Source organism: Triticum aestivum, chromosome 7B (genome assembly GCF_018294505.1).
Source record: "Triticum aestivum cultivar Chinese Spring chromosome 7B, IWGSC CS RefSeq v2.1, whole genome shotgun sequence".
Classification (NCBI taxonomy): domain Eukaryota; kingdom Viridiplantae; phylum Streptophyta; class Magnoliopsida; order Poales; family Poaceae; genus Triticum; species Triticum aestivum.
In genome coordinates, this window is record NC_057813.1 from 626,958,047 (window position 1) to 626,972,434 (window position 14,388).

Sequence of the window (14,388 nt, forward strand, 5' to 3'; positions counted from 1 at the left end):
AGAGCCAAAAAAGGATCTTTCTTGTATAATCCTGCATAATCTCGAATGTTATCAGTTCCGGTACGTAGACCAAATAATACAATGCAAGCAAAAGTTCCTAGATTCATGGAGATATAGAATAACGGGTCCCATCTCTCTCCAAACCTAACGTGGTAGTTTCCCATCATAAGGCTTTCCATCTATAGATTGAGCCATTACCCACCAAGGATCCCATTCGTTCAGAACTCAGTCGACTGCTTCTATAGATAAGGCGGAACGTCCTTAGTTCAGCATTATAGCACAGAGCCAGGCTGAAGAGGAACGAACTGTGGCTGCAATACTCCATGCAGAAGATGGGAGGCTGGATGGACATGGGTTTTTAAACCTGGTGTCCCTACTGTGGTTTGGAGGGTGGCCAGTCCGTTTTTCTGTTAATGAACCTTTTCTTGCCTGGTAGTCTTCAACTGTCTTAGTGTTTTCATAAAAAGTCTTGGGATGTTTGTGCCGAAGAGATGTTTCAATCTTCTCCCGCGGTCTGTAACTGATTTTGCACTCTGTGGTTTCGTTTTCTTAATGGAAATGGAGCCGGGGCAAGAGCCCTTTTCATCTAAAAAAGTCACAGCAGCACTACGACAACCTCGACGTCGATGAGAAGCAGCTCGACGACCGGCAGTTCGACGAGCTGTGTCAGCGATATGGGCCCTCTCATCTTTCTGGCTGCCGCCAGCGGGTGGCCACCGCGCCGGCCGTTGCTCAAAAGACGATCCTCGAGATCCGTTTCGACAAGGGCTACCCGGAGTTCTCCGACGAACTAGTGTCTCTCGATTGAACGAAATTAGGATGTCAACGAAAGTTACAGTCCATAGGAATTAATTAAAAGTTGCAATTGGAGTTTATGATTTGTGGAATTATAAAGAACTCAAAAATTATTTCAAAAATGTTTTTGTACTCAATTTTAAAAGTCACCGTGTTTTCATTAGTTGAAATTGTCCCCCTCTTTTTTATCAAAAGGATAAGTTGTATTATGTGATGTTGATCTACATTCAAAAAATCCTTTCGAGGGGGTCTACCGAAGCATACTTCTTTTCAAAACATCAATTGGTCATTCTTTCTGTCAAATGTACTAGTATGAATTTTGCTACAAAACCATCTTACGCAATAGATTAATATTTTGGTGTGGCCATTAAGCGTTGATACTCCTGACATTAGTGGTGTTGCGGAACAACAACAAACACATTTGTTGTCCGTACACAATGGTCAGTTCGAATTCCGGCTTTGTATGTATACTACCTTTACACTTGAAGATTTAACAAACGCCACAATAGCGTTATTTAGTGATACTGAACTTTCTTCTGAATAATCCTATCTGGTCAACATCATAATCAATTGTTGTGTCCTTATGGTTTATCATGCCATGCAACTAATCCATTTGATCTCTTTAGTTGTGGTGTATGTCATGCCTTGTATGTAGCACATGGAGTTTCATGCTTCGGTTACATCGATCTTGATAACTCAATCACAACTCCAACAGAATAGTCTATCTCTGTAAAGAAATATAATAGCATAAAGAGATAGTAGTACACAATAATAAAAGACAATCAAGTTTTTTTTGAATTTTCAATGGGGGGGGGGGGGGGGGGGGTTCCCCACCTGAATATATTGATCACGGCGGCTAGGCCTCCAGAGTTTTACAGAGAGAGAGCTTTTACAGACAAGACAAGATAAACATGGGCCCGAGTGGGGGGGGGACAAACAACCCGAGTGGGGGGGACAAGCCTAGTTTGCTAGGGCCACAAGCCAGGAGTCGACATGAGCCCGGTGGTCTTGTTTCAAACGCACACGCCACAGATCGGCATCCTCTCTACAGCACTGACGGGCCCTGGCCAAGGACGGCACCAGCCGCTGGAAGACCACGGCGTTGCGATGCTTCCATAGGTGCCAGCAGCACAGCATCACAAATTCCCTTTCAGAGGCGACCACATTTCTTGCCGCCCTAGCTAGGGCGTTCAGGTTGGCAGCCGATGCCCCGTCCACGCACACCCCCACTTTGTGCCAGAAACCTGCCGCGAACGGGCAGGCAAACATCAGGTGGTCTACAGTCTCGAGTACTGCATGGCACAGGGGGCAGCCAGCCTCATCGGCAGCAAGGATGCTCTTTCGAAGCAGGACGTCCCGCCTGTGGATGCGTCTCTGAACCAGCAGCCAGCAGAACACTTTGACTTTGGACGGCACTCGCGCGCCCCAGATCATAGCGGCGAAGGGGACGGTGACCCCGCCGAACCGCAAGAGGGCGTAGACCGAACTGGAGGACAACCCGTCCGCGCGCGCCCGAGCGTGGATCAGCCGACGCTCATCGGTGCCTTCACGGCGCGGCGCCTCGCCCAGCAGCCTCTGAACCTCCCGCAGTTCGCGCGAACCCACGCCCGTGCGCCTTGGGACCAGAAAGCTAGTAAGCCCGTCCCGCCTCACCTGCCACACTGTGACCTCGACCTCGACAGCGTGCGAGAGGAGAGCGGGGAAGGCCGAGGCGATTGCACCACAGGGAAGCCAGCAGTCCCACCAGAAGGAGCAGCACCTTCCATCCCCTACGTCCACCCTTGTGAGGGATCGGTAGAGCGGTAGCAGCTTGACGATGGAGGCCCGGTGCTCGCCCAGCGCCCGCTCGCCGCGCGAGAGGAGAGAGTGACCGGCCGCGCCAGCCCAGACCCACGACGCCCATCTCGGCCGCGGCGAGGCATGCAGCCGGTGTATCATCTTGAGAAGGAGACACTCATTTTGGGTGGCCAGGTCACGCACCCCCAGGCCACCTTCGGCTTTAGCGCGGCAGACCTGCCGCCACGCGACCAGGCATTGGGCACCGGAAACCCGTTCAGCGACGTTCCAGAGGAATGAGCGACGGAGCCCATCCAGAGCATGGATGACAGCAGGCGGCAGGAGAAGCGCCGCCATGGCATAGGTTGGCAGGGCGTCGAGGACGGCGTTGATGAGGACGAGCCGCCCAGCTGGCGAGAGAAGGCGAGCAGCCCAACCGGCAAGGTATTTATCCACCTTCGCGATCATGGGCAAGAAGTCGGCGAAGCGCAGTTTTTCCCACGACAGAGGCAGGCCCAAGTACGACTGTGGGAACACGCCGGCGGCGCACCCCAAGGCGGCCACCACCTGCTCCACAACGTCGGCATCGGCATGCATAGGGACGAGGGTGCTTTTGGCGAAGTTGATCACCAGCCCGGTGCCCTCTGCGAACTGGTCCAGAAGCAGCTTTAGGCGCGCCGCCCCCGCCCACACGCCCTCATGATAATCAGGGTGTCGTCGGCGTACTGAAGCACCACCGCCGGGGCGTCCGGCAGCAGGGGGTGGCGCAGCTCATCGTCGTGGCGGATGAGACGTTGAAGGACGTCGGCGACGATGATGAAGAGGTAGGGGGAAATGGGATCCCCCTGCCGTAGGCCACAGCCTACCTGGAACCACCTCCCAGACAATCGAGTTTAATGTCTAATGATATTAATATACTGCTCTTTATCAGGGAAATGAAAAAAATTAGTGTGTGAGGGTTATGGGCTCACCTGTACAGCGAATCAACGACAATGTGCAATGGATATCGTGCATGCCGACGGCGAGTGACGCGAGCAACATCACTATGGGGCCTATAAAAACTTGAGGACCATCGAAACTGACGTGACCACATAGCTGCACGGAACGAACCATGGCTGCCGCCTCATGAACGTCTCTGAAATACAGGCAATTCTTGTAAAATTGTCATGGTAACTTTAGATCATATTGCATGGCAATTCGAGCGTTTGCTAGGAAAACACTCCCAGGGAATGTTCCCCAGATATTGCGGTCCATTCAAAATCTGGTTTTATATAGACATATGTTATGTGACTTCAACTGTTTTCTGTTGTCTGGCCTGAAGCAAATGTACATCAATTGTATGAGAATACAGTGCTAGCTTGTGTTTTCTGAATCTAAGACTCTAGTAAGTACCAACTTGTAGCAGATTGATTTGCCCACAAACTATCCTTAGGGTAGCCAAAAAAGAGGTCTAAATTTTGGAACCTTCTCACTGATGCTACCAACTAGTCGAAAGTGCTTTCCTTAATACAACAGCTTATGCCTCTGACAACTCCAGATCCAGCATTAGTCAGTCAATGCGCACAGTAAGAAACGAATCCAGCACTGCTGCACACTTCTACCATCATCTCAGCGGGTGGGCGCCGGTTATCACACAGGTTGATGAGGTCCATGAGGGTGGCGTGGAGCACCTCCAGGGACAGGTACCCCAGGAACCTGCACTTCTCCGCCCAGGGGTCGTCCACCGCTGGCACCTTCCCCTCCTCCGCCGGGTGGTCCACCGTCAGGTACCACGACACGCACCCATAAGCATCGTCCGGGTCGACTTGCGCCACCAGGCCCAGTGTCGTGTCGCCGTGGTCCAGGTCAAAGTAGAGGCCTAAAAAGTCCCTCGTCACACTCACCCCCAGGACCTGCGCCTCCTCGTGGAGCCAGTTTATCACCTGGCTCGCCACCTGCAGACACATACATATATGTGCAGATGATGTGCTCTGTACACTATCATGATGAAGTAGATCTTGAAGCAACACTCCTATTGTAAAATGGAAGCATGGCAAAGATCCTAAAATGTATCAGCATATGTATTCTCTGCAGTCTGCCCTGAAGCCATACTGGAACTCAACACTTTCTACTAGTCAGACAAACTTGCATGGAGTGCAGGGACTGAACAATAAACATTGCAGCCAATCACAGGGCACTTGCATTTACTAAATTTGATCATGGTATGATCAAGTGGTTCATGCGCTTTCCAGGCACAAATGGTGCTTCACCCTTCTGAATCATAAATACTCCCAACAGTAGTAACATTGGTAAACTAATCTAGCCATGATAGAAGGATAATAACTCAAGAAGCTTCATCACAAGTTTACCTGCTGCAGAACCATCGTTGGGAGGTCCTCCAAGTCACAGCTGTAACTGTTTATCAGATACCCATCCGAGGGCTTCCTGGTCAATGATCCAGCAATGCTCGGAGAACCTTCGCCCAACAAACTTATCTGGCCATCCTTCAAGACAATCTTCATGTTGAACTGTGTCCTGGAAGATTTGTATTCAGGCTCACCATTGTCCGAAGGCTTCATGAGCCGGTCAGCAGCCAAAATAGGCTGCGGGACGCTTAGGCAGATAGACCAGGAAGAAGTTCGGGAATGCCATGTAGGAAGGGACTGCAGATGGAGATACGGAACCCTGCTAACCTGCACTAGTAAAAAGGAAGTTAGATACACCAGTCTATACCCATGGTATATATACTGCTGCATTGACGAACAGAAAAAAAATAGTAGTTATACCACACACTCCAGCTCCAGCTGCACTTTATTTGAAAATATTTTATGAGCAACTGTCATGCAGAAATGGCCTAGCGAGCCACACTCGTCACCTGCAGGCTCTGCAGTGTGAGCAGGACTCTGGTAGCGAACAATATTACGATATTTCTCCCTGACTTTCTTAAGAATGTTGTCATGGAACATATGTAGCAGGTAAATCTCCAGACTTTTCGGGTTAAGAAACCCTGAGGGGTTGCTTTTTAAAGGCTCCTGCTTCCCATTGGTGGTGGCTAACACAAGATTCGCCTCTGAATTAGTGTGCTCTTCATGGCCTGCCATTTCCGAGTCACTGTCCTGTCCAGAATTCGCAAGCGAAAGGCACAACAAGTTTTCCTGGCCAATGGCTAATTGGAGAAAATCCTCGCGCATTCCAGTTACGTTGACGCCTTGAGTTTGGACAAATGTCTCACGGATCATCATATCAAATACCTACAAAGGCATACACTTAGCTAAGCACAAGGTAGTATGGTAGATAAAGAATGACGAACGGAGAGGGCAAAATTTGTCACAGCAATAAATTTTCATGGAACTCTAGTTGGTCAAAAAGACAGGTATTTAATAATCAAAAGCATTTAGACAACCTGCTCCTCAAATATTGACTTGTGGATATTGCGAAGAGTGGAATGCGCTTGTTTGACAGACTTATTGACATCATCATTCTCTGAGGCATCATCTTCCGCTGCAGAAGAAGTGGTGCTTGAGACACCTTTCGTTTTGCAAGTGTAGCTTTCCACACCGCTGGCACTGTCCCCACGAAACTGAAGGCTCAAGAAACGGCACGACTTTTGTGGGACTTGTACAGACAAAGTACCCGATGAGTCCTGATCGATTGGAACGAAAGACAATGATGACAATCGGGGCATCACTTCTGTGTCCAACTGAGAAGTGTCAACTACATCAAACATGAAGCTGTTACTTCCTGGAGCATTCCCACGCTGCCTCTTAACTTTCCAGTTCTGTTGCAACCTGCCAATCCAACAACACTGGTTATAATACAAACATCACTATTTAGGTGATAGCTGAAATTCACAATTCCTGAAACAAGACAAACCTGATCAATGAGCCGTAGAACTTAGCCTCCTTCTGGAACTGCTGCTCCATCGTTTTGGCCGATTGCTTGAAGTACCGTCCCAGATGCTGAGATAGCATAACAATTAGGATCTATGGTGTAAGTTCAAACGTGAACTGCCTTTTTTCTTTTTCTTTCTGAGACGGCAAGCATGAACTACTTGAAACATCTTTCATTGCAGTTTACTTCTGCTCCCATTTTGTCTGTCTTGTACTAATTGGATACAAATGTTCTATTAGTTTCTACTGCAGATTAACAGGGGCATACCCGAAGGCGCTGGAGCTTGGTGGCGGCGGAGAGGGCCATGTCGACGAGGACTTCGTCCACTAGCGGCTTGGGTTTGGAGATGGCCGCGAAGGCCACAGTATCGTTCGCCTCGACCTGCATTGTTATCCATCCATAATAACCAGGAACATCATCGCATCCGACATACGAGGGCGTCATCAGGCCGACATGCGGACGGACAGAGATGTGGGCGGACCGTGGAGATGAGATCGAGGACGACGGTGAGCTCCTGCTGCGCCAGCTGCAGGCTCTCGTGGAGGCCCTGCCATGGCCAGGCCTTGTGGGCGACGTCCTCGGCCGCCGCCTTCTTGGCCTTCTTGGCGTCCCGCTCGACGACCCAGGAGAAGTCGACGCGCGCCGCCAGCCTCTGCTCCTCGCTGCTGCCGTCCCTGCGGCCGCGTGCTCGCCGGTGAGCAGGCGATTTGGATCGAGGGAAGGGGAGGGAAGGGGGAGGGGGGCTTACGGCGGGTAGTGCTCGTTGCCGGCCTCGTCGATGGCCTCGAGGCGCTTGATGGGGAGCTTGTCGAGGTCCAGCCGCAGGTCGTCGCCCATGGCCGCCATCTCTGCCCCCCTGCTCCTTGATTGATGGGGAGCGAGCGAGTGGGTTGCTGAATCGGTCGGGAGGAAGGGGGAGCAGGGGTTGGGGGACCAACGCAGCCTGACTTTGGGCTGAGCTCCCGTCCCCAGTCCAAGAGTTGTGGGTGGTAGCCGCCGGCGAGGGGCGCGGCGGCCGGCGGGATCGGGCGACGACCGGAGTTTGCCGGCGAGCGAGGGTTTGGGGGAGCGTCTTTGTCTTGCTTGTGGCTGTAGTGGGCCGGCCCAGTTTTCGCACGTTCGATGGAGTCGTACGGCTGTCCTGAGTTTATTCATTCGTTCTTCTTTTTTCTATTCTGTTTATATATTTTGAAAATATATTCTAAAGACATATATTTCAATAAATTGATTTAGTTTAAAAAATAAAACGTTCATCACGCATTTATGAAACTTTCATGTAGTGTAAAAGGTTTGTTCTTGGCCTTGGGTGCAAAAAGTTGACAAAAAGGAAAAGAATCCTATGAACAAACATTCTGGGACGACTACTGGGGCGACTACAGGCGTCCCGCTCTCATCGAGCGGGGATCGCCGGCGGGTCGGTGGCCGCTTTTGGGCCCTAGCGGACTCCGATGAGGATGACCTGGATGAGGATGGGGACTCGACGCCGGCCTCTCCGTCGTCTTCGACCCCGTCCGATCTCATCTGTGAGTTCTTCCATTCGGGCTACGACGAGGATGAGGTGGCTACAACGGTCGACAAAGTCTTGCCACCCGATGATCCGGCCAGACTTGGATTGCACGCGGGAGAGAGGAAAGAAATGGTTCGTTGATGACCCACAAGTGTAGGGGATCAATCGTAGTCCTTTCGATAAGTAAGAGTGTCGAACCCAACGAGGAGCAGAAGGAATTGATAAGCGGTTTTCAGTAAGGTTTTCTCTGCAAGCACTGAAATTGTAGGTGATAGATAGTTTTGTGATAAGATAAAATGATAACAAGTAACAAGTAAATAAAGTAAATAAATTGCAGCAAGGTGGCCCAATCTTTTATGTAGCAAAGGATAAGCCTGGACAATTTCTAATAATGAAAAAGGAGCTCCCGAGAACACATGGGAATTATCGCCAAGCTAGTTTTCATCACGCTCATATGATTCGCGTTCGGTACTTTGATAATTTGATATGTGGGTGGACCGGTGCTTGGGTACTGCCCTTACTTGGACAAGCATCCCACTTATGATTAACCCCTATTGCAAGCATCCGCAACTACAAAAAAAGTATTAAGGTAAACCTAACCACAACATTAAACATATGAATCCAAATCAGCCCCTAACAAAGCAACGCATAAACTAGGGTTTAAGCTGTTTTCACTCTAGCAACCCATCATCTACTTATTACTTCCCTATGCCTTTCTCTAGGCCCAAATAATGGTGAAGTGTCATGTAGTCGACGTTCACACAACATCACTAGAGGAAAAGACAACATACATCTCATCAAAATATCGAACGAATACCAAATTCACATGACTACTAATATCAAGACTTCACCCATGTCCTCAGGAACAAACGTCACTACTCACAAAGCATATTCATGTTCATAATCAGAGGGGTAATAATATGTATTAAGGATCCGAACATATGATCTTCCACCAAGTAAACCAAATAGCATCAACTACAAGGAGTAATCAACACTACTAGCAACCCACAGGTACCAATTTGTGGTTTTGATACAAGATTGGATACAAGAGATGAACTAGGATTTTGAGAGGAGATGGTGATGATGAAGATGTTGATGGATATTGACCCCCTCCCGATGAGAGGATCGTTGGTGATGACGTTGGTGATGACTTCCCTCCCGGAGGGAAGTGTCCCTGGCAGAACAGCTCCGCCAGAGCCCTAGATTGGTTCCGCCAAGGTTCCGCCTCGGGGCGGCGGAGTTTCGTCCCGTCAGATTGCCCACGATTTTTTTCAGGGTAAAAGCTCTCATATAGCAGAAGATGGACATCGGAGGCCCACCAGGGGGCCCAGGAGACAGGGGACGCGCCCAGTAGGGGGGGGAGCCCCCCACTCGCCTGGCCAAAGTGTGGGCCCCCTGATGTATTTCTTTCGCTCAATAATTCTTATTAATTCCAAAAAGATGTTTCCTGGAGTTTCAGGATTTTTGGAGCAGTGCGGAATAGGTTTCCAATGTTTGCTCCTTTTCCAGCCAGAATTTCAGTTGCCGGCATTCCCCCTCTTCATGGTAAACCTTGTAAAATAAGAGAGAATAGCCATAAGTATTGAGATATAATGTGTAATAACAGCCCATAATGCAATAAATATTGACATAAAAGCATGATGCAAAATGGGCGTATCAACTCCCCCAAGCTTAGACCTCGCTTGTCCTCAAGCGGAAGCCGAAATCGAAAAATATGTCCACATGTTTAGAGATAGAGGTGTCGATAAAAATAAAATACAGACATGGGGGCATCATGATCATTCTTATAACAGCAACATATATAGATTTTATCATATGATTTCCTATGCTTAAGTGACAATCAATTCACAATGTCAAGTATGGTTCAAAAACTTCATTGGGAACTAATAAACTGTAATCTCAGTCATTGAAGCAATTGCAATTTATCATAACATCAGAAAGAGTCAACAATAGAGCTTTTCAGCAAATTCACATACTCAACTATCTTGTAGTCTTCTATAATTGCTAACACTCACGCAATACTTGTGGTTATGGAGTTTCAGCCGGACACTGAGAAAGATAGGGGCTTATTGTCTTGCCTCCCAACGTATTCACCTTCAGGTGATGTCAACAATAATAGCCCATGCTAACTTACATCCGATTGGATATATATATCATGATCTTTCAAATACGAGGAGCTTGCCAGAGGATAAAATGAAAAAAGAAAGGTGAGGATCACCTTGACTCAAGCATAAAGTAAAAACATAAAGTAAAAGATAGGCCCTTCGCAGAGGGAAGCAGAGGTTGTCATGCGCTTTTAGGGTTGGATACACAAAATCTTAATGCGAAAGAACGTCACTTTATATTGCCCCTTGTATGTGGACCTTTATTATGCAGTCCGTCGCTTTTATTACTTCCACAACAAGATCGTACAAAGCTTATTTTCTCCGCACTAATAAGTCATGCATATTTAGAGAGCAATTTTTATTGCTTGCACCGATGACAACTAACTTGAAGGATCTTACTCAATCCATAGGTAGGTATGGTGGACTCTCATGGCGAAAACTGGGTTTAAGGGTATTTGGAAGCACAAGTAGTATCTCTACTTGGTGCAAGGAATTTGGCTAGCATGAGGGGGAAAGGCAAGCTCAACATGTTTGGAAGGTCAATAACAATATACTTTAACTGAGATGTGAGAAAACATAAACCATTACGTTGTCTTCCTTGTCCAACGTTAACTCTTTTAGCATGTCATACCTAATGAGTGCTCCCAATCATAAAAGGTGTCCAAGATAATATATTTATATGTGAACCTCTCTTTCCTTATTACTTCCTATTAATTGCAACGATGACCAAAACTACATTTATCAACTCTCAACAATTTTTATGCCTCATACTTTCTATATGTGAAGTCATCACTAAACATAAGATCAATATGAACTCTTTAATTCTTTCTACTTTCTCAAGATCATAGCAACATAGCAAAGCCCTTGACTCAACACTAATCTTTATTATAGATAGCTCACGGACTTGATTAAAAAAAGAGATCACAAAGCAAAACTCAAAACTACTTGATATCAAAACTTCAATCTACTAGATCAAGATACTACTAAAAGGATCGAACTAAATAAAACGGTAAAGATAGGAGTGTGATGGTGATACGATACTGGGGCACCTCCCCCAAGCTTGGCAGTTGCCAAGGGGAGTGCCCATACCCAAGTGATTATGTCCTCGAAGGTGGTGAAGTAAGAGTTGGTGATGATGTAGGCTTGTCGTCCGTCTTTCAAGGCATAGGCTCACCATCGTAGAAGGATAATCGAGTCTCCGGGATTCTTAAATCTGCAGCCAAACTCATCCTCTTGAATCTATATTCATACTCATAGTTCTGGTTTTGCAGGTCATAGATCTGGGCTTGGAGATGCTCGATTTTCTCTTGAAGCTTGAAGATGGTCTCCCCAATGACTTTGGCATCTAGCTTGCGGTTGTTGGAGAACTCCGTGATCATCATCTGGTTGGCGTTGAGTCCACGCTCCACCATCCCTTGGCACTTGAAAACCTGCTGCTCCACGGCTTCGAGCTTTGTCTCCACACTTCCGGTATGCCTTGGTCCCTCCACATCGCGGATGTGCAGCACCCCCTCACGCATCTCAATGGATTGAGGGTGTTGCAGCACCTCCGCAAGATAGGGGTTAATAACCCTCTCAAAAAACTTGTCCTTGGGAGCGCTTGGAGACGACATGATGCTCTAGATCCGAAACAGATACAGCTCGAAACGAAAATAGAGGATATTTGCGTGATACGGTGGTCAAAACCTTCGGGAGTATATATAATGAATTTTTACCGACCAAAATACATAACATGCAAGAAGACGGAGTCCGGGAGGCACACGAGGTGCCCACGAGATAGGGGGGCGCCCAGTAGGGGGGCGCCCTCCACTCTCGTGGAGTCCTCGTGTCCCTTTCGGACTACTTATTTCTTCCTAAAATTCTTAATTATTCCAAAACTAATAAAAATTGCCATTGGAGTTGTTTTGGAGTCGGTTTACTTACCGTACCACATACCTATTCCTTTTCGGTGTCTGGGACGTTCTGGAAAGTGTCCCTTATGTATTCCTCAGGGGTTACGGTTTCAATAATATTAGTTTCAACATTGATAGGATTACCTGAAATATAATGTTTAATTCGTTGACCGTTTACCACCCTTGGACTTGTGCCTTCGAAGTTGTTGATTTTTATGGCACCAGAACGATAGACCTCCTCGATAACGCAGGGACCTTCCCATTTAGAGAGAAGTTTTCCTGCAAAAAATCTTAAACGAGAGTTGAATAATAATACATAGTCTCCTACGTTAAACTCACGCTTTTGTATCCTTTTATCGTGCCAGCGTTTGACTTTTTCTTTGAATAGCTTGGCATTCTCATATGCTTGGTTTCTCCATTCATTAAGTGAGCTAATGTCAAACAACCTCTTCTCACCAGCAAGTTTGAAGTCATAGTTGAGCTCTTTAATAGCCCAATATGCCTTATGTTCAAGTTCAAGAGGTAAATGACATGCTTTTCCATAAACCATCTTATATGGAGACATACCCATAGGATTTTTGTATGCAGTTCTATAGGCCCATAATGCAGCATCAAGTTTTTTGGACCAATTCTTTCTAGATCTATTGATAGTCTTTTGCAAAATTAATTTGAGCTCTCTATTGCTCAACTCTACTTGACCACTAGACTGCGGATGATAAGGAGATGCGATTCTATGATTGACATCATACTTAGCAAGCATCTTACGGAAAGCACCATGAATAAAATGTGAACCACCATCAGTCATAAGATATCTAGGGACTCCAAACCTCGGAAAAAAACTTCTTTAAGCATTTTAATAGAGGTATTATGATCAACACTACTAGTTGGAATAGCTTCTACCCACTTAGTAACGTAATCAAAAACAACTAAAATATGTGTGTAACCATTAGAGGCAGGAAAAGGTCCCATATAATCAAAGCCCCAAACATCAAACGGTTCTGTCGTGGAATTGTCACGTTAGATGTCCTCGTGAAAGGACTTAGTTGTGGAGCCATCGAAACTAGGAAGCTTGAAGGGGTTAATCGGGACAAGGGAGACGAGAGGTTTTTATACTAGTTCGGCCCCTTATGGTGAAGGTAAGGCCTACATCTAGTTGGGTTGGTATTGATGTCTCGATGACCAGGGAGCGAGATACGCTATGCCCGGCTCTCGATGAGTTGTTTTTTCTGCCCTAAACCGCCAGCAGGTCGTCCCCTTATATACACGGGTTGACGCCCTCTGGCTTACAGAGTCCCGACCGGCTTATAAACAGTGTCCGGCTCGGTGACTAGTTAAATCTACCTTATGATACAAGTCATGCCATTATGGCGGTTTACTACAACGGGCCTTACGTCGCCTGTGGGCTTAGACCCTTTATTGAACCGCCAACTTCATGCTCAGTTTTGGGCTTCCTTCTGGTAAGTCTTCTTTGCGTAACCCGGCCCCTCCTGGACGGCTTACACAAATAGTTACATCCCCAACATTAGGCCCCAGATTGATTTGAACCTGTTCATGTCAATCTTAAAATACCTTAAAACATAAATCTTCAGTCCTCTAACTATGCAAAAGGTTTTCTTTAACCTGCCCTGACGTCATCTTTTGGATCCGTGTTAACCCGCCGTGACGTCATCTTTTCTTACATTCCCCTTTTTTTATTCCACCATATCCTTCAACGGATCTCTGTCTTTATTGTCTGTTCCAAAAACCGAGGCGTCGGGGCCGTGGGATAATAATTTTTATCTCCTCGTTTCTCGTGCCGTCTCAGTTTTCCTTTCCTTGTAAATAGGCGCGACCTAGGTCTTCCCATTCTCCTCCTTCCAGTCATCTCCTTCCTCTCACTGCTTCTCTGTCGCTCAAGCTCTGCCGCCGCCGCCGTCGCAGATCTCGTCTTCACCAACTCTGGCTGCTGCATCAACCTGGTTTGACCAGAGAAACGCGACGACCCTCCGCTGCAACCCTGCATCCGTAAGTCTCCTCTTTCCTGCCTCTTAGATCCACATTAAGACCTTCGAGTTCTTGCGTTCTTCGCTGTTTAGCAGTTCCCTTTCATAAATTCCATTACCCCCGCTTTTCTTGATCTTTAGAGATGGTAGAAACCGATATGGCAGATTTTCCGCACCTACTTTGGACGTAGATAGATCCCTTTCTGTTACATAGAGGCCCCTATTCGAGCTCTTGAACTTCATCTGCATCAGTTTTAGGTCTAGAAAATTTTCTTATCAGTGTCATTTTTTGATCTCAAATATCAATAGCAGATTATGAAACCTGTTTGTATCACCCGGAAAACTACTTCTGTCAAATACTCTTCCACACAACTATCCATGTAGCCGGCTTAAATAAATGACACTGAACTGTGAACCTTGCTTGCTTCTCATGACCTTAAGAAGTTGGAACTGCTTTTGAT

General features: G+C 47.1%; 1 protein-coding gene across 1 annotated transcript; it reads right to left on the reverse strand.

Moving 5' to 3' along the window:
- Nucleotides 1–3,824: 3,824 nt before the first annotated feature.
- On the reverse strand, nt 3,825–7,556 carry LOC123156172 (mediator of RNA polymerase II transcription subunit 17). Its single transcript, XM_044574334.1, has 8 exons — nt 7,190–7,556; nt 6,923–7,115; nt 6,709–6,822; nt 6,424–6,509; nt 5,954–6,338; nt 5,337–5,801; nt 4,920–5,243; nt 3,825–4,505 (listed from the first exon to the last, which is right to left on the reverse strand). The coding sequence occupies exons 1-8, from the start codon at nt 7,285–7,287 to the stop codon at nt 4,125–4,127; spliced, it is 2,046 nt and encodes a 681-aa protein (XP_044430269.1). The 5' UTR covers nt 7,288–7,556; the 3' UTR covers nt 3,825–4,124.
- Between the last annotated feature and the right edge of the window lie 6,832 nt (nt 7,557–14,388).

What these genes read in the sequence shown, in the direction of transcription:
- LOC123156172 (XM_044574334.1), bottom strand. Translation starts at nt 7,287, where the DNA reads ATGGCGGCCATGGGCGACGACCTGCGGCTGGACCTCGACAAGCTCCCC. An exon ending in GGCAACGAGCACTACCCGCC is followed by an intron (nt 7,116 to 7,189) that starts GTAAGCCCCCCT and finishes ACGCGGCCGCAG; the next exon opens with GGACGGCAGCAGCGAGGAGC. An exon ending in CAACGATGGTTCTGCAGCAG is followed by an intron (nt 4,506 to 4,919) that starts GTAAACTTGTGA and finishes ATGTGTCTGCAG; the next exon opens with GTGGCGAGCCAGGTGATAAA.